Consider the following 20,450-nt stretch of genomic DNA (forward strand, 5'->3'; position numbering starts at 1 on the left):
TATTGGACAGGTTACCACCCTTCTGCAAAAAATAAGTACTTTTCCTCATAACTTTTCCCCAAGAGATTTATTGTCACATGTGGAAACCACAATAAAGTGTGGCTTTTTTTTTTTAGGCTTTTAATGAACGCAAGAAAATAAAGGATAATTTAAAAACCAACTGAACATGGTTAGAAGTTTTTTATTCGGCAGCTAGAGTTAACCAGATCTGTTTCTGGTTGGAGCATCACAGGCATTCCTGGGCGCCCCTTGCACCTTCACACGGAGCTGGCTCACCCCAGACTGTGACAGTGGGAATGGCAGCCCAGCACGTTCTTTCATTTTCACACTGCTCAGGAATGATGGTGTGGACATGAGACTCCTGACACGTCACGGTAGCACGTCACCGTGACGTGTGGCTGGTGTGTTCTACAGGCTGGTCGGACTCGGAAAGGACCCAGCGGTTGGAGCCGTCAGGGGCTTTACAGTGAAGTTAAACTAGCGACCAGTAACAGAACACTGTCTGGAAAGTCCCCAAATATTTGTAAATTCAACAAAGATTACATCATAAGGGAAACTTGAAAATATTTTAATTTGAATGAAAGCGAAAACAAAGCATACCAGCATTTGTGGAGCATAGTGAAAGCAGTGCTTATAGGGAAGTATAAAGAATTAAATGCTGACTACAGAAAACAGTGGTCTTACCGGTCTAAACTTCTACTGTAAGAAGAAGTTTAGAAGAGCAGATCGATTTCAAAACAAGCAGGAGGAGGACAATAATGACAAGAGCAGAATTACGTGGAAGTGAATGTAGAAACACAGTAGAGAAAATCAGTGAAACTGAAAATTGGTTCTTTGAAAAATTCAAATTGATAAACCTCTAGCCAGCCTGAGAAAAATAGCACTTAAAACACGAGAAAATGACGAAAAATTAATGAAATATGAAAAACTGTAAGTATTAATTCATCTTTTTAAAAATGTACACTCTTAAAATGCCATTCATTGAGCCGTTAAATCATGAACGTATTATTGTGCCAAGTTTTCCAGCTACTACAGAAGCTCTTTCTTAACTATATTGGTCAGTGAAAAAAATTTTTTGTTTTTAATTTTTAAAAATAGTTATAAAATGTTATTTTCTGACTTTATCTTCAAGTAATCTCATCTTTTATTTGATCACTGCACGGGTGTGTTTTTAAGTCTATGTTTGCTGTTGGTTGGCCGTAGTATTTCCCTCCCCCAGCTTTTTTTTTTTAATGTTATTTTTATTCATTTATTCTTGGCTGTGTTGGGTCTTTGTTGTTGTGCGGGCTTTCTGCAGTGGCAGGTGGACTGTCCAGTCGCAGTGCTCGGGCTTCTCATCGCAGTGGCTTCTCTTGCTGCCTAGCATGGGCTCCAGGGCGCAGGCTTCAGTAGTTGTGGTACACAGGCTTAGTTACTCTGAGGCGTGTGGGATCATCCTGGACCAGGGATTGAACTTGGATTGGCAGGTGAAATCTTGACCACTGAGCCACTGAATTTTATTTATTTGTTTAAAAGTTGAAGGAGAGTTTTTATTTTTGCATACTGCTAAATATTGGGGAGGGAGTTTAAGCTGATCACTTGAGCACTCTGTGTGTTAGTTGTGCAGTCATGTCTGAACTTTGCAACCCCAGGGACTATAGCCCTTCAGGTTCCTCTGTCCATGGGATTTTCCAGTCAAGAGTACTGTGGGTAGCCATTTTCTCCTCCAGGGGATCTTACCAATCCAGGGATCGAACCCGGGTCTGTTGCTTTGCAGGCAGATTCTTTACCATTTGGGCCACCAGGGAAGCCCGTGAATAATTCAAATACATTGATTAAACCCCTTGCTTGAAGTTTTTCTATAATAAATGTCGATTGTATCACACACCTGGTTTTGCATAACTTTTGACGCTAAATGGAGCAGTGGACATTCTGTACTTGCACCAAGATTTAGTAACTTGTAACATTTTCTTGGAGAAGGCAATGGCACCCCACTCCAGTACTCTTGCCTGGAAAATCCCAAGGACGGAGGAGCCTGGTGGGCTGCAGTCCATGGGGTTGCTAAGAGTCGGACACGACTGAACGACTTCACTTTGACTTTTCACTTTCATGCATTGGAGAAGGAAATGGCAACCCACTCCAGTGTTCTTGCCTGGAGAATCCCAGGGACGGGAGCCTGGTGGGCTGCCGTCTATGGGGTCACACAGAGTCGGACACGACTGAAGTGACTTAGCAGTAGCAGCAGCAACATTTTCTTTGTGTGCTTTTTGGTGAACCATTTGATTGTTGTAGGTGTCATGATACTTTATCTCTACAACTTCAGCCCGTCCCAAGAACAAGGATGTTCTTTTACACTCATCCCGAAATCTGAACATGGATTCAGTGATGCCAAATCCAGTCCACATGTAAATTTCCTCAGTTTTCTTCAGAATGTCTTCATGCCCTTTTTAAAATTCAGGGTTTAACCAAGTTCAAGTGTTGGACACTTCGTTGTCATGTCTCCTGAGGGCTGCTACATCTTGTAGTCTCCTGTAAAAAGCTTTACCTCTTCTGTCTTATCTATTATTTGAATATTATTGTGTATGTGTGTTCTTTTTTTTTTTTTTCCCAATAAGATATATTCTGTTATAGTTATTATTCCTTTTTACCCTCAGACTTATTCCTAAATTTGGCTAGGGGACCTTCTTCACATTATCATTTCCCACTCTTCAGAACAGTTTTGCGCTAGAGAATTAATCAGAACTGAGAAGTTTGCTTTGTCTCGTACAAGTGCCCAGTCCTTTTTGCAGAACTGTAAGGACTGGATTGTTCTGGGTTTTAGAAAGATGAAGGTATGTGTGTGTGTGTCATATTCTCAGTGCCACCAGTAGGACTTGGACACCTCAGAGTTTGTGACAATGCATGACTGTTCACATAGGGCAGCTAAGGACTCCTCAGTGCCCTCATGTCTGTTCTGGCCAGGTGTGGGTACTCAGAGCTGCCGAGAAGAAACCAGGCACCTGTGTGCTCTTACTGTCTTGGGGTTGTGTTGGATGTAGGAGGAGTCATTCCCAGGACCTTTCCTTGATCTGAAAGTTCAATGTCATCAGTAAAGGAAATCTCTAAGTGTGTCTCTGTAGAGGGTTTGGGTTTTAGATTTTGAAAAATACTAAAAAAAACAATAATCAAACAATTACTAGTATTTGGTACTTAAAATCTCATGATGTACTAGAATATGAACAAAGAAGTTCGTCACAGATATTTAATATTGCTAAATTAACAACTACACTGAATCAAAACATTGGCTTAGTTGATCTTATCAAGACTGTTTAACTGCCTGATCTTTGACACAATAATAATAATTCCATCTTCGAAAATCTGCTCTGAGGGTATTAGCCTAGTACACTTTGGCAGTCGAGCACCTTGACTAAGGGAACCAGGTGTCTGTGGCCCTGAGAACGGCTGAGTCCCCAGCCCCTCGCTTCTGTGCAGTGGCCTCTCTGCTCCGGGCCCTTAGTCTAGTTGTGTTGGTCCTGTGCCCCGTGGCATAGTTTCTCACGCTTGCTTCTCTGCATGTAGCAGGACCCAGGTAGGCGGCACACATGGGTTTTGTTGTCTGTGTTTTCAGTGTCTGGCACACTGTCTCACATTACAGGCATGGAAATTTATTTGTTGAGTGAATGGATGTTCAAGGGATTTGACTTCCAAAACCAGAGCTGGGAGGGGTGTGGTGTGCAGCTGTCTTGTTCCTGCGAGGGAGTGGTCTGGAAACTTTGTGCTGCACAGGTTTACATAAGTGGCCCGTCCACAGAGGACCAGAGGGAGGGACACAGGGCTCACACCCCTCTTCCTGGAGGCTCGCCGCTGATCAGCGGAAGACTGTCTAAAAGCAGTGTCAGGGTTGGCGAGGCGTTGTTTATTTGGGGTATTAAAAATGTTTGGTTTGTTTGTAAAATTGACTTTACAGTTGTGTGTTTACATTGGTAAATCTATGATTTGAATTTTATTTTACATACTTTAAATTTGACTAAAAGTTGATCTTTAAATGTTGGAGCCTTTTTCTTGAAGTTTATGTTTGTGTTTTCCTCCAACTTCTCTTTCTAACTGGATTGCTTTCGAAGAAGATTAAAGAAGAAATACTCAGCATGTGCTCATGTCACCCCTTACCGCTCCTCTGCAGCCACACCCTCCTGGTGGGCTTTAGGGTAACTGTAGTGTCCACAAGCCTGCCTGCTGCCCAGGGGCCACACTTCCTTCTGACTGTGCTATGTGTTGCGCCCTCCCCTGTGAGCCTGTCAGCCAGGCTCGGTGGAGCGCTCTGAGGTGCTGGGCTCTTAGGGCTTCAAGGTTGTGGCTCACCCACCACTGTGCCTTTTGCCTCTGGTCAGTGTGGTGGCTTCGTAAAATGTAGACTTTGGTTTTTTAAATCCATGTTTGTCTGATTGCCTGTAAAAGTGGTGCTTCTGGTTTAGGATCATGTAGTCATGTATGAATGTGAGAGTTGGACTATAAAGAAAGCTGAATGCCGAAGAATTTATGCTTTTGAACTGTGGTGTTGGAGAAGACTCTTGAGAGTCCCTTAGACTACAAAGGCGATCCTACCAGTCCATCCTAAAGGAAATCAGTCCTGAATATTCATTGAAAGGACTGATGCTGAAACTCCAATACTTTGGCCACCTGATGCGAAGAACTGACTTACTGGAAAAGATCCTGATGCTGGGAAAGATTGAAGGCAGGAGGAGAAGGGGACAACAGAGGATGAGATGGTTGGATGGCATCACCGACTGAATGGACGTGAGTTTGAGTAGGCTCCAGGAGTTGGTGATGGACAGGGAAGCCTGGCATGCTACAATCCATGGGGTCACAAAGAGTTGGACACGACTGAGTGAACTAAACTGAACTGAATATATGCTGCTGTCTGAGACTGTGGTCTTGTTCCCTCTACTGGGTTCTGTGGGCTGGGCAGTCAGAAGACCCACACTTGGGTCTTGTATTCAGCCAGAAATGAGTCTGGGCAGCACTCCCTGTGAATCTCGGGCAGTGGGGTGGGAATGGGAGGGGTTCAGAGGTGCTCTCAGCACCCTCTGTAGCTAGAGGGTAAATGTTCTGGCTCCCACAGGATAGGCAACTTGAACTTTGTTTCATTCTTTGGGCACAAGACAGTCTAGGCCTTTGAATTAGATCAAACTGTGATACATTTTTCTGACTATTCTATACTTTTGTCTTCCTGTCTCTTGATGTGAAAAATCCCTGAGAGGACTTGCATTTGGAGATCCAGCTGAGGGCAGCTGTCACCTGGGACCAGTATTGCTCTTCCCATGGAACAACTAGTGGGGTCTGGAGATTGGGGGTTGTCACAGCTGCGGAAGGGGTGCCGGGGCCAGCCAGCTGCTGAATACCTCCCAGGAGATGGGGCAGCCCCACCACAGTAGAACAAGCCAGTCTCAAAAGTCAGCTGTGCCAAGATTGCGTTCCCCTGTTTTAAATTTGACGTCTGGGTGAAGCCTGCGGTGCCCACTCCTCAGAGCTCCACTCAGTAGGTTTGTGAGGGTGAGCCATAGTCTACCCTGTCTCCCTCTTATTCCATACCTGCTGGTTTGGGTTTTGTTTTTTTTCTTTTACCTCTCTGATCTTTTTGCCTCCCAGGCATGTGGGACCTTTGTTCCCTCACCAGGGATCAAAACCCCTGCCTCCAGTAGTGGCAGTGCGAAGTCTCTATCACTGCACCACCAGGGAAGTCCCTGCTTTTGTTTTTCCATGCACCTCTAACAGCACTTTTTCCTCCTCCCATCCAAGGTAAAATTCGTAAAACAAAACCATCTTGAAGTGGACAGTCAGTGGCATTTTAGTAATTCACAGAGCTGTGCAGCCACTGCGTCTCCCTAATTTCAGAACACCTTCATCTCCCCAGGAGGAGCCTGTGTTCTTGTTATTGTGCAGAGTCCCTGCAACCCCTGCCTTCTGTCTTCGTGGGTTTGCCTGTTCTGGGTGTTTCACATAAACAGAATCATACAGTGTGTGACCTTTTGTGTCTGGCTTCTTGACACAGCATAATGCTTTCAAGGTGTTGTCCATGTATCAGCACTTCATTCTGTTCTCTGGATGAACAAGGTTCCATTGTGTGGCTGGTCTTCATTTGTTTATCTGTTCATCTGCTGATATTTGGGCTGTTGCTACCTTTTGGCAGTTGTGACTAGTGCTGCTGTGAACATTTATGTGTGGGGATTGAGTACCTATTTTCAGTTCTTTCAGGTATATAACTACAAGTAGAATTGCTGGGTCGTGTGGTGGGTCTGTGATTAACTTTTTGAGGAATCCCCACACTGTTTCTTCCATACTTAACTTTTATTGCTGGATAAGTAGTATGTGCTTGCTTATAACATACGCAGCATAATTCAACAGTAAAACTGTTTTGTTAAATAAATGCCTTAGAATTCACAGTTCAGCTGGGGGACATTTCAGCTTGTTGATGCCTGTCCCAGTGCCCAGATTAGATGCATGTATGGGAGTTTGTAAACATAGTAGTGAATTGATCACTAGGCAGGAGGTAACCTGCGAAACATCCCAAAGTGGCCCTTCCAGATAGTGTCATTTAGAGAGATTACCAGAGCATTTTAAAATGTATTGAAACTTAGTTTCTGGGAAAGAACAAGCACGTATTTCCAAAGAAATCTAGAATGAAATTTATTTTTGTACTGGCTGCAGTATGATGAGAGGCAGGTCTGGAGGCTTATTGCCATGTCTTCTGCTCTGGCATCCTGGACAGGAGGTCCGTTTTGGACGGTACCGAGGCAGCTGGAGTGGGCTGGAGGAGTGGGCAGGGTGTCTGTCCAGGTGGATTTGCCTGCACTGAGAGGACAGTCACATAAGATCTTCTGGGGGAGGTTAATCTTAGAAGTGTCTTGAATTGCAGTGATTTTTCTGTTTTTGTTGTTGCTGTAATTTTTCTGGTAACACCCCTTCCCCCTGATTCTTTTCAGTTTAATTCAAAGTATTTTCCCTGAGGCATTTTTAAGGTTTTGTTTGTTTGTTTGTTTTTTAAGAAATTGAGATCATTTTTCTTCTTTTCCACAATGAAGAACTTAACGCTGTTAATACCAAGTACTGTTCAGTGATTTTGGGGAAAGAAATGGTGACAGGGAAGGGGCGAATTCATGGCTTCTTAAAGTGTATGGAATATTGTGCCTCACAACCTTAATCAATGCAAATACAGCCTTTTCTCTGTTGCAGACAATTTTACATGTTTGGGAGAACAGACCAGCAGCACTTCTGAATTAAGGTAATATTTATATAATTTGATTTTGTCAGTTTTTAGAGTAGAATCTTTACATTTCTTCAGGATTTTCTTTTTTCTTTTTAAGAACCTGGTTTTTGTAATAGTTTTGCCCATCTCTTTTTTTAAGCCAGTGTTGGTTTTTCAGAATAGACTGATCCAGAGAAAGATGTTTTCTTCCAAAGCTCCCTCCATTGTTCATCATGGAGGGGTGAGGTTCTGGAGTTGATGGTCCACATTCTGGATAAGAGCAGTATTTCTCCAACTTTTTCCAGGAGAAAGTGGGAGAGCCCCTTTGTAATCAAGTCTTAGTTGGAGTACCAGCTGATGATACAGATTGAAGGTGAAGCCATGAAATCCAGAAAAAACTCCAGTACATTTGTATGAGGTGGGAGAGATAAAGCAAAAGTGTCCCAGTTGTTAGGGATAACTAGGTGAAGGCATCCAATTCTTTATGTTTTTCTTCAAACTCTTTGCAAGTTGAAATAATTTAAAATTAGAAAGCAAAACTAAATTGAATGAGTTAGGTGCTCAGACAATTGGGTATCCATATATAAAAGGTGAAGTTGACACCACAGACAGGAATTAACACAAGATGAATCATAGAACTTAACGTAAAGCCTAATACTAGAAAACCTCTCTACGAAAACATAGAAAGTCATTGAGACTTCAGGTTAGGCAAGGATTTCTTTTTCTTTTTTTGGCCACCATGCAACTTGTGGGATCTTGGTTCCCCAGCCAGGGATCAGGGAATTCTGAGGCAAGGATTTCTTAGTGACATCAAAGACACAGTCCATTAAAAAGAGCATTTTTAAATTGGACTTGTCGACAAATTTAAAAATGCCTGCTCCTTCTAAGACACTGAAGAGAATGAAAAGACAGGCCACAGAAAATATTAACAGATCACATGTCTTCTAGGTAACTTGTGTCCAGAATAAGTAAAGCACTCTTAAAATTCAGTATTAAGAAAACAACCCAGTACAAAAGCAAGTGATTTGAGCAGACACTTCACCAGATAATATAATGAGATAGCAGATGAGCATGTGAAAAGATGGTCAGAATTATTAGCCATTGGGAAATGCAAATTAAAACCACATTGAGACACCACTAACCACCTACTCCAGCGGCTACAGTGGAGAAGACGCACCAAGCGCACCCAGGGCGTGCCGCGCCAATCCAGTGCATGGACAGGGGGCGAGAAAAACGGTGCAGCCACATTGAAGACAGCTCAGCAGTTTCTGAATATGCCAAGTGCATGCTGGTCATATATGATCCTGCCGTTCCACTCCTGGTGGTTACCCAGGAGACATGAGGGCAGGTATTCATGTAGAAACCACGCTGAGGGCGCACAGCCAGAGCACAGGACGGTGCATCCTGTGGGATTCGCGTGTGTAAAGTGACAGAAAGCAGATGCATGGTTGCTGGGGTGTGAGGGGCAGTTACAGAGGGGCACAGGAGACTTGGGGTGTGGCCGTGTTAGTTGTCTTCACCAAGGTGTGGTTTCAGAGGTGTGTTAATGTTTCAGAGTGTATCAAACTATCTGTTTTGTTGTGTTACTTACTTTCAATAAAGATATTTTAAACTGAAGGAACAGTTAGCATATGAGCTGCCCCGCCTCAATCTGATTGAGTCCCTGGTTAGTTACCCTGGCAGCCACTGTTATGCATAGTTCCACCTCTGTAGAGACCTGTTTCACTGGCTGGGTAGGAAGTGTGGCAGGTGAAGGAAGAGGTGGTTTTCTGTTACTAAATCATTTCAGGTGGAAAATCCTGTTAACTGCTTTTGTAACAAGTTCTATTTAGTGAGACTTTGCTGTGGTTCAGTCAGGTGTTAAGGACCTTTTGTGGATCCTCATTGAGTCCTTGTGGCCTATGAGGTAGGGATTGTTTCTGTCTCCATTTTCAGACCAAAAGCCAGACGCAGAGGGGTTACACCTGCTGACAAGTGTCAGGCCTGGGGGATGGATGTGCAACCCCTGCCACATGCAGCCACACTGCCTCCACCAGCAAGGCCTGCTAAGACACGTGGGACACCCAGTGGAGTCCATTGTAGTTGCTGGAAGGGAGTGTAAAGACAGAGATTCTCTGCACAGTGGTGTGCACGTGGCCTGTGGAGAGCAGTCTTCCCCCAGCGTGAGGGTGCAGCCCCTCAGAGGGGCCTCTGTCGCGTGCGACTGACTTCCAGTCTGACTACCTTTCCCATTTAGCCCTTTCTTCCTTCCGGGTGCGGGCATCTTAGATGGCGTCCATTGTGTATTAAATTTGGCTCTGAAATCATTAGAGCAGAACTTCCTGACTCTCACAGGGAGGCTGGGGAGACCTGAGTACTGGAGAGGGGGAGTCTCCCCATCCGCCACTGAGCATTTGGAAGCCGCAGAGGCTTCCTGGATGCACAGGTTGTGGGGTCGACAGCTTGCAAAGGTGGTTTCTGGGCAGCAGGTGGGCTCTCCCCTTTTGGAACGCGCCCACCGCACCCTGAAGCCCTGCCTGCTTGGGCTCCTCGGCTCCCACTGTGCAGTGCTGCCAGGGCTCTGGGGTCTCCTAGGTCTGCTCCAGTGCTTTGGTACCTATAAATGCAAGGTGGACTGAGATGCATGTTCCTTTCTGGTGTAAGAATTTTCTTAACAGGCACAAAATAGTATTCATGTGCTAGATTAAATAAATCTGAGTTTTAAATTATTCAGTATAATAGCAGTATGTTTGCAACTTTTTAAAAACTTTCTATAACATGCTTATCGGATGTTTTGTTATGAAATATAAATTCTTTATTCGCATTTTACTATTTTGAAGATAGAAAAATTACTATTTCCAAATGTGACATTGCATAGCAGCCATAATTACCTTCTGTATGGTGGTAAAACTAGATAGTGCCTTCTGAGAAATGGGCTTTAGTAAATAAAATAGGGAATCGGCAGTACTTGATACCATTTCTGTGTAGGGAGGATGGAACAGCCTTACAAAAGGTACTTTTTTACTTTCTGTGTGCTCTGCAGTCTGTCCATGGAGCCAGAGTACTTTCCTACTGTCTCCAGGTACATGGTTGGTTTTTTAAAGAAACTATTTTGGTTTGTGCAGCTTGTGGGATTTTAGTTCCCCAGCCAAGGAGCAGACATGAGCCTGACAAGCCAAGTGCCAAGTCCTAACCACTGGAGTGCTGGGGAGTTCCTGGTGTGTGGTTAGCTTTTGTTAGACAATAAGCCCCTGTGGGTGCTTTTAGCCCTGTGATGGTCCCTCTCACTCAAGGACTGGTGGTCCTTGGGAAACCAGGGAAGAGTGTTCTGGAAGGTGTAGGAGCCACTTACAGTCAGCAGACCAGATGCCTGCATGGTACCAGGGGCTTTTCTTCTGCCCTGATGTCTGGGTATGCATGGATTTCTTAAGTTGATACACAGGTTTGCAGAAATTCAGTTTGTGTGGAAGTGGCTTTTGGCTGTCAGTGACTTTGTGAATTTATCTGTGTATGTTTTATTATGATTTGAAAGTATAAGAACATTTATTTTCAAAAGGTAGTAAACTGAAGGGGCTTCCTAGGTGGCGCTAGTGGTAAAGAACCTGCTTGCCAACACGAGAGACATAAGAGATGTGGTTTCAATCCCTGGGTCAGGAAGATACCCTGGAGGAGGGCATGGCAACCCACTCCAGTATTCTTGCGTGGAGAATCCCATGGACAGAGGAGCCTGATGGGCTGCAGTTCATGGGGTCGCAAAGAGTCGGACAGGACTGAAGTGATTCAGCACACATTAAGTAAGACTCCTCTTCCTGCTTAGAGAACATAAGGTGGGGACCTGGAGCCAATCAGATCTTTGTAGCTCTAATAGGTAAATTCACTTTCCCTATAGAGTCTATCTTGTATCTTTTTTTTTCTTTTTCTTTTTCCTATTTACAGAACTAATATACCATCATTGTATCAATTGATTTCTGGTGAGAATGGTTACATTTTTACATTGTACTAATGCTTCAGGGAATATGCTTAAATTGGCCTTAGATAGTAGATTGAGAAGGAGGCTATGCTGCATTGTCTTAAATGTAGAATGTGGGAAGCAAGTCTCCCCTGTATGCATTGTCTAGCAGTAAACACTAAGTGGGGGCTGTGCTTTTTCTTTAAAAACTTGTATTTAGGGGACTTCCCTGGCAGTCCAGCAGTTAAGACCCTGCACTTCTAATGCAAGGTTTGTGGATTTGATCCCTGATCGGGGAACTAAGATCCCACATATCTGCTGTGTGGTTTGGCTAAAAAATAAATAAAATTTGCATCAGAAAATCGAGAAACAGGAAAATCTCATGAGATAGCTTAGATACTGGGGGCAGACTATTTAAATCATTGCATTTAAAAAACTTTTTTCATTGATTATCTTATTTTTGGCTGCTCAAGTCTTGATTACTGTGTGGGCTTTTTGTCGTCAGGGGGAGCAGGGGCTGCTTTCTGTGCTGCTGTCATGTGCTGGCCTCTCGTTGCAGTGCATGGGCTCAGCTGACTTGTGGCATGTGGGATCTTCCCATACCAGGGATGGAACCCATGCCCCCTGCATTGGCAGGCATATTCCTATCCCCTGAACCACCAGGGAGGTCCTAAGTCATTGCATTCTAAGAAAATGTAACACAGTGTCAAAGAACATGTGTAAGAATTTGCTGGATGCTTTTTAAATCCGGAGCCAGATGAGAATTCTAGATGTAATGGGATCTCCTATCTTAGTCTCCATTACCATCTTTTACCTGTATAAAAGCTAGTAATGGCTTACTAAGTGTTGAATATGTTGATATCTGCTACTTCTTAGAAGATAATGAATGTTTCATCAAAACTTAACTTTTTCTCACTTTTGAATCATAGAAGCCTCCAGGGTCAACCATTGAGTTGTTCAGACAAATTTGGGCATTACTGGGACTGACTCTCACAAACAGCCAGCTAACATGGCAGCGTAATCCATGTCAAAATACAATACGATCTGCTTGAGGAATACCTATGCGTCTGTATTTTTAAAACGAGATACATAACAAATTTCATATATACTTGCAGTCAAACAGTACCAAGAAATAATGACTTTTTAAAAAATTTACTAAGAGAATGTTCAAACGTAGATTAAAAGAAGAATATTACCTAAAATCTGAAGCTTGAACAAAACTCTCCTAGCTTTGTTTAACCTCCCTTCTTCCTATCAGAGTCTCATTTCCCTCAGAAGTAAGAAGCACGTCTTATAGTTATGGGTTTTAGCTTCATTGTGACAACGAACAGAAGAGCTGCGACTCCTTGTCACCGGATACCCAGACCATATTCAGGTTGTCCTGGTTTTTTCTGTACATTTGGATTTTAAATCGATTCAGGGTCTCTTAACATTTAAAAAGAAACTATTCTAATGGAAAATTGAAACATAGAAAAAGTTAATAAATAGCATAAGGACCTCCTATCACCAAACTAAAGCAATTACCAAGGTTTGGCTGGATGTGTTTTTCTATGCCCTCCCGTTTCCCTCCTCAGTTTTTTTAAATCTAATTTCACACCCAGCATTTTATTCTTAACTCTGTCAGCATCTACCCCTCACCCTGGGGAAGCCTGGGGGTGCCCTGTCCCTCGCCCTGTGGAGTTGTGCTGCCTCAATTTCGGAGGTTAACTTGGATTTGGGAATGAAGGGAAAAAAACAGAAAAGCTGGTGAAACTGGTTTAAATGCCTCATGCGAACTACTCTCTCCCGATGCTGCTTTATTTGGAGGTGAGGTGTGGAACCTGTTTGGCCAAACAGGTCAGCAGACTCCTGCCCCCGGGGCACAGGGTACCATCAGGGCTGCTGCTTCCCCAGGCAGTTAAGTGCAGCAGGGGCCCTGGTGGTTGGTGTCTTGGCTGCCTGCCCTTCAGTGGGCTGAGCCTGCCTGTTCTTGGCTGCTCGGTGGAGGGTGCACTTCGTGATCTGATGGCTGATCACAGAAAGGCTTCCGGAGCCCTTTGCAGTGGTCTCGCTAGTGCTCTTCTCCACCCTGGCACTCGAAGACCAGAGTGGAGAGTGAGTGGGTGGACGTCACCTTCCTTGTCTGTGCAGAACCCAAACCCAAATTATACTTTGATACAGTGGAGAGGACTGGGCTCTTGCTGGGCTGTGAAGCTGCTCGAAGCCGCTGCTGGACATATCATTTCACAGTACTTACTTTTACGTTACATTTCTGTGGAAAATGTTTCCTAAACAGGTGAAAGCTAGTGGCAGATGTGGGTCACAAAGAACAGAAGTGAGGCTCTCAGCAGGTCCTGTCTTAGTGGATTAGACTGATCAGGGCGCTGAGTCAGCGTGGCCAGTACTTAGTTGTGACTTTGGCCCTGAAGGAGAGAAGGAGCCTAGGCCACGTAACTGATGGTGGGCTTCCTGGAGGCTCTGGGGGACTGAGGACAGTGAGGAGAGCAACAGAGACGTCACATGTAAGTGAAACCTTTAGTGTTCATTCGTCTTTGTCATCAAAGGAATTTGAAAGGCATGTCCAGCCTTTGGAAAAAAGAGAAAAATATGACCAGTAATTCTAACAAAAATGCTGTTCTTATGTTTTGGTCATAAAATAGCTAAAATTATTACACACACATTTGTTTTTCATTTCACATATAATGAGTGTTTTTCAGGGTTTTTATGGTGTCTTTGTTATTGTTATTAGTGGTATTTAATAGTTCATCCAGTAAAAGGTTAATATCAACTAGTTTGCTTTTTTTTTTTTTAACTGAAAAATGGAGGAAAAATTGTAAGTGCTTCTTGGTTCAAGGCCCAGATAACGGGTTAACTTATATATATACATATATATAATTTTTATTTTTCCCTTATCCGTATGTATATGATAATGTGAAAAATCAGAACTGCCCACTATTGCTGTGTTTCTCCAAAAATAACCATTAACATTTTCTCATGTATGTAGAAAAAAGATTGCTTACTTAAATGAACATAGATGTGTAGTCTTTTTATAGACACAAAAGGAGAAGTTTCATCCTTTATGTACATCCCTGTACCCCATTTATTGCATTTGCTGTCTCCACAGAAGAGCATTTGGGGTGAACTTTCAGTTTGTGGGAGTTCAGAGTTGTTCTGCTTCCTGTCAGTTTGCTGTGCATGCTCCTTGCTGTCCTTGGGGAGCCGGCTTCTCTTTGGGGGAGCCCTGACTGCCTAGTCCTTTCATGCACATCCTGTGAGGCCAGTTGGGTATCCATTAGCCCGGGAAGGAGGAGGCCCTGGTTGGTGCCAGGTCAGAGTGAACCCCAGGGCCCCCGGGTACCCCTTCATCAGGGAAAGTCCCTCTACAGACAACTTCTTCAACATGCAGAATGTAGAATATAGTTGGATTTTGTTTTAAATGTCTGCCAGTAGTTTTTCTTTCTCGCCAGACTGTAAGATAAAAAATCTTGGACCTTTTTGGACTCTTATTTTTATTGGTGGTAGCCTGGTCGTTTAGTTGGTTAAAGAATCTTTCAGCAATGCTGGAGACCTAGGTTTTATCCCTGGGTGGGGAAGATTCCCTTGGAGAAGGAAATGGCGACCCACTCCAGTATTCTTGCCTGGAAAATCCCATGGACAGAGGAGCCTGGCAGGCTGCAGTCCACAGTATCGCAAAGAGGGGGACACTACTGAGCACCTTTTCTTTAAATATTAACAAATACGAATTTTTTTGAGATTTAACTGTGGCCACTGATCAGAGACAGAGCTCTAATCAAAAGGCAATATTAGGGGGAAGGGTGGGGTGGAAAAAAGGAGCAAAAAGACCTCAGTGGAGGCCAAGTGTAGGAAAAAAAAAGGCAATATTAATAATTTAATGATGAAAGAAATAGATCTGGTTTTCTTCTCTCTGCTTGTGGCTGAATGTTGAAGTCAGCAAGTACTGTTACTGCTTCTGAAATTTTGTGAGGTAACTGAATTGGAGTTTGTCATTTTAAAGATACTTAAGTTTTCAATAAATTAATTTCTCTAGTTTGAAGTAATACATCTGGATGATTATCATGTATATATTCTTTTATAATATGTAAAAAAGAGCATCTAGTTAAAAGACATATTTAATTTTAAGATCTCAAGAGCTATTCCACCTAATACTAGAATTTGGGTCTTGACCTGTTTATCTTGATCCTAGGAATTTATTGGTTTTTTCCTTACTTAAAAACTAGCTCGGCTTTTTAGTGTTTAAATTAAGATCAGAATGTATGGTTTATTGACTAAAGCTCAGCATTTAATTCAGTGTACCTCATGATAACGTTAGTTGTTTTCTTCATGTGGATTTTGGAAGGATTGAAGGAAGTTGCTTATCCACAGACTAAGAACAATTATTTACTGATGGGGGTGGGAGTGTTACTGGGGCAAAACTACCCCCGACTCAGCGGACTGTCCTTATGATAATAACTGATCACGTGTGGATGCACGTGCTCAGGAGGGTTGGGTGTGCAGCACAGTCTGGAAGCTCAGGGGCACATCAGCACAGCTTTCTATTTTAAAATGATTTCGTGTTCTCTTGGCCCTGTTATTTCACACATTAATATTCATCAGCTGCAGTCCTTTGAGTGTATATGTGAAGACACAAGAATCAGCCCAGTTATCGTGTAGGGTAACTTCAGCTGAGCTCCACTTGTCCAGGGAGGTGCCGGCGGTCTGCAAGAGTGAAACTTACAGCACCCGCTTGAAGCAACGCCTCTCTCGTCACTTGGGCTTGCCTCCCCTGCCTTTGACTGTCCTACCGAGATGCCTCAGCCCCACGTCCTGGCCCTACCCATTAGTCCTTTCCTGGCAGTGGTGTGGACCCCCTTTTAGGGTCAGTGCTAGGGCCTTCTGTGCTTCCTGCGCGGTGTGCCCAGCAGCCAGTGGGATTTGTTCCATGAATAGACCAGGGCTGCAGGGGCAGGTGAGGGCAGCAACCAGGATGTAACGTGCTTTTCAAAGGTGCTTTTTACTGGGGAAAGTATTCTTATTTTCTCAATAAATATACATCAATACAAACCATATCACAATTATTTTGAATGCTTTTGTGAGGAAAAAGAAAGTCTAAAGTCTATCTAGATTGGGAACTAACAACTGTGTTTCTTGGGTCATCCAGATAATTTCCCCCAGATGTGCTCCAGTCTCAAGAAAATAAAGAACCACTGTTAATTAAATATCTGGTCTATATTATAATAACCTTGTGATTTTCACACAAAATCTAGGAGGGAAGAATCTCCCCGCCTGTATTTGCGTAGGAAATTAAGGGCCTTGCAATATGCTGTGCTTGCGGGTGGGAGCTGATTGTGTTCTTAAGTGATTACAAGATGTTTGTGATTGTTTCTTTGGCTTTGTGATACGTTGGTCACAGTTAGGATTGCCTTAACAGCTATGTTCTTGGTCAGAAATGCAACCCCCAACTATGGCATTCCCCCGGGAAAACACATCTCTTGTTTAACAGATAATTTTGTTTTGACAGTGATTTCAAGAATAGTGTCTCATGAGCCTAGGGGTGGGGCTGGGGCAGGAGTGGGCAACAGGGTTGCTTGTACTGAGCCCTCTTGGGCCTGTGCCTGGAAGGGCTGCAGTGATGCTTCTGAGTCTCCTGGGATCCCAGAGCACATTTTGGTGGGAGAATAAGTTGTCCTGAATCAGAGGCCTGGACACCAAGCTGAGTCCTTCTGGGTTTGCTGTGTGACTTGCTGATGTCCTCTGGGCAGTCATGGGTTCAGGGTCATCAACATGCCTCTGAGGTGCTAGGTTGCCAGGTGGCCGCTGTGCCCCATCCTGAACTAACTGCCCTGAGTTTTCACATGAGAGCTGTTCTAAACATCACACTTAGGTTCTTGAGTTAATAATGAAGTCCAGATCCTCTGTGAAAACTGCTTCTAGACAGACTTTCTTTCGGCCCACCACCTTCTGCGCTGTCTGCTGGACACTGTCATTTTTTCGAGGTTCATGTACAACAGTAGTTACACTCTGTTGACCCAGCCCTTGTGGGCATTTTACATGTTCTGATGAAGGCTAAAGAAAAGTTCTCTGACTTATAATGAAACCACAGCTCTCAAAATTTCAATTCTCTTTTCTCACCAGCTTCATTAAATGACTCAATCATTGTTTATTCATTCTTGGTACTTGTTTTTCTCTTTCAGATCTCAGATTCTTTGAGGTGGCTTTGAAGAGCACTAAGATTAGAAGATGAGTGAACTTGACCAGTTACGGCAGGAGGCCGAACAGCTTAAAAACCAAATTAGAGTACGTAAACTGCCTGTGTGCTTCGTTTCATTAATCATTTGGATTTTGGGTGTGATGTTACTGTTTTAAGGAAAGATGGGTTTCAGAATGGCTATTCCTTGTTTTGGATTGAAATTGAATCTTAATTGGCCCAGGATGTAGAAACTATAGATCCAGATGTTTGGCCTAGCACCTTATTTTCAGGATTTTTTTCTAGTATATTGTTACTTGAATATACCTAGAATGTTTCCATAGAAATTACAGACATCTTTCAGGGCCTTTTTTCTTAACCTTGGGAATTGGCTTCTGGACCTTCTTTTGGTCACCGTACAGAGTGTGGTGTCTGCTCCCCCACTGTGACCCCTGAGTTGAGGGCAGGAAACTTGTTTAGAAGCACGAGTGGCAACAACACTGGAAGTATTCTAGGTGTGGGTGATTTGTTGAGTGCTCCCTAGGGAGGGTTTTGGCTGTTAGAACAGAGACGCTGACTTGAAGATAAAAATGATTGGGTCCCGTCCAGCTGCCTGTTGGAAAGAAGGACAGTTGCAGAGCTGTCCACCTCCTCACCACCCCTCCATGCAGTCTGCTGGGTGGGTTTGCAGAGGCATGCTGCAGAGCCACGGGTATTTCAAAGGGGAACCTAATTATTTCCTTTTAAATGACCAATTATATGCTCCAAGGGCCTGATGGTAATTGGAAGGAAAGACCAGTGTCATTTTAGCCAGGTTCTTAACTGAACTTGAGAAAAGATAAGGGGATTATTTGAGATATGCACCAAAGAGGAGACAGAAGAGATCCTTCTACTGTAAGAATTTCCAATCTCAACATTTAAAAGATACAATATAGCTCAATAAGAATAAGGAAGACTTAGAAGATTTGTTTAATACGTCCAGCCACACTCTGGAATATAGAAATCAGAACTTTTGTTTTTCTAACAACAAGTTGTTGTTCATAAATAGTGGGTTCAGGTCTATTCGTAGCAAATAAAGTTTGTATGGTATAGGTTTAAAAAAATTCCAAATACTGTGGGGAAAAAAAAGGGTTGAAAGTGAGTGTTGCATCTCAACCCAATTTCTGTGAAGCACATGCAGCCCTCCTCACAGGAGACAGGTCTGTCCTGTGAGCCACTATGGACTTGAAAACTGTACTAGGAAACCAGTAGGATTAATTTTTAGCAACTGTATCTAAACCAGTATATATAAAAGATTACCATATTGACATGTAATTAATAAGTACGTTTATTGCATTACGCTCTTGGTGCTGAGTCTTGCCAATTCAGTGTCTCTAGCACAAAACTGCCTCAGTGTGCACCTCTGGCATCTTCGTGGCGTCCCCTCCCCATGGATCGTCCGCAGGTAGAGCCAGAGAGCTGAACAGCCCTGCCTTTGAAGCCCTGCTGGTTTCTTTTACTTGCACAAAACAGAATTGGCAGTACATCAAACGGGAATGGAAGACTAGAACTAAGGAAAACCTTTTTTCCTGCTTGCCCAAGAAACACGTACTTGTTAAAGAATGGAGACACAATGAGTCCAGTGGGAGATGGTGGATGACGCTAGGAGGGTCTCTTCTTAGATTGGTATTTCAGCTGAAAGACCCCAAGGCACCGTCTCATCTGACCCGTGGTGGTGTCTATGAGGAATGCTGACTGAAACGTGGTGCATCTTAGACACGCGAGCTTCTGACAGATGAAGGAGAGCTCCAGGGCTAACCCTGCCAGTGAGCACCCCAGGCCGCGTGGCATGTGTGGGCACTGCAGTCACTGTGGCCCAAGTGGATGGCCTCACCACATGCTGTCCTGTGCTGGTGGGACACCCACCCAGATTCGGCCTGGCTGGCTGCTGGCCAGGGTGTTCTCCTCTGTGGAGGGACAGGGTGGTGATTTTCCTCAGCACAGACAGACAGGAGCCTTGGCTAAACAATAAGGCATTGTGAACATTGCCCCAGGCCATTTAGTTGGAATTGAGTCTGAAGAGTGCTGAACGTCACTGTCAGTCTCAAGCAGCTGCAGAGATGGCTCCTACGAGAAGACTCTCTGCACAGTGCAGATGCCTGTCCTGAGGAGTGCTGCAGACTTTTACACCAGCACTTGTGGGTCCTGTGTTTAGTTTCTAAAATGATTTTTCTCTGTTCTCTTGTGTCATCACAGTCTGCTGTGGACATTACAAAATCTATTTTAATCTCTGGACACTAACCAGGGCAAAGCTGCTTATGTCCTTGGTTTGCTTTTTCCTTTAAAATAATTCTTGTCAAGAGTCCCAACCAGGGCCTTCCCTGGTGTCTAGTGGTCAGGACTCTAGGCTTTCACTGCGGTGGTCTGGGTTCAGTCCCTGGTCAGGGAACTAAGATCCCACAGGCCACATATGACATGGACAAAAATTTTTCTTAAATACTCATCATTTTAAAAAATTGAGAGCCTTATATAACATCAGTAAGAATGGTATTCAGAAGTGAATACTGCGCATAGGGACCATAACAAAACCACACGTGGGAGACCTGCAACTTGGGATCTCCCCTCTGCCTTGTCCTGACACCAGAGTAGGTGCTGGTACAGAAATACTCAATTAAATAATTTTCCTGTTTTAATTGTGTAATTAAATAGGCAAAATTAACTGAGCAAAAAGGCTTCTAATAGGATAATTTAAGTTGAATTTGGAATCTAGCTATTTGGTACATTTATAATAGCAATCTCTTTGAGTATGTCTCCATGTTCTAGGTTGGTAAATACTACCACCAGCTTCATGAAGTTAAAATAATTAGCAGTGAGGCTGTTGGCCCCTGGAGAAGGTCTCCTGGATGCCTTCAGGAGTGTTCACATGAGCGTTCAGATGTGTATCAATGAGCGCAGGTGGGCAGATGGCTACACAATGGCAGAGTTTTATGAGAAATTGTCAGTTTCCTTTAAAATTATTCCTACACCCAAATTTTCTTCTTAGGCCCCACTCCTACACTCAAGAGTCCTTTCAAAGCCAGTGTCTCATTTCCCTTCATAATGTGTGGCTTTCTGTTTGTAAAAGTCATATCCAGATTTGAGATTTCCAGATTTATTTTTTAGCAGCTTGGATCGCTTAG

At 43.5% G+C, this 20,450-nt stretch overlaps 1 protein-coding gene across 2 annotated transcripts in view; it reads left to right on the forward strand.

The window, feature by feature from the left end:
- Nucleotides 1-20,450, forward strand: part of GNB1 (G protein subunit beta 1) — a 78,307-nt gene that overhangs the window by 39,062 nt on the left and 18,795 nt on the right. Inside the window, exons 2-3 of one of the 2 annotated variants that reach the window (XM_019976304.2) lie at nt 7,189-7,237; nt 17,300-17,402. In XM_019976304.2, the coding sequence (XP_019831863.1) occupies nt 17,346-17,402 (57 nt within the window). In that variant the 5' untranslated portion in view covers nt 7,189-7,237; nt 17,300-17,345. The remainder of the gene's footprint in view (nt 1-7,188; nt 7,238-17,299; nt 17,403-20,450) is intronic. The other variant, XM_019976305.2, reaches the window with a different exon arrangement.

Source organism: Bos indicus, chromosome 16 (assembly GCF_029378745.1).
Source record: "Bos indicus isolate NIAB-ARS_2022 breed Sahiwal x Tharparkar chromosome 16, NIAB-ARS_B.indTharparkar_mat_pri_1.0, whole genome shotgun sequence".
Classification (NCBI taxonomy): domain Eukaryota; kingdom Metazoa; phylum Chordata; class Mammalia; order Artiodactyla; family Bovidae; genus Bos; species Bos indicus.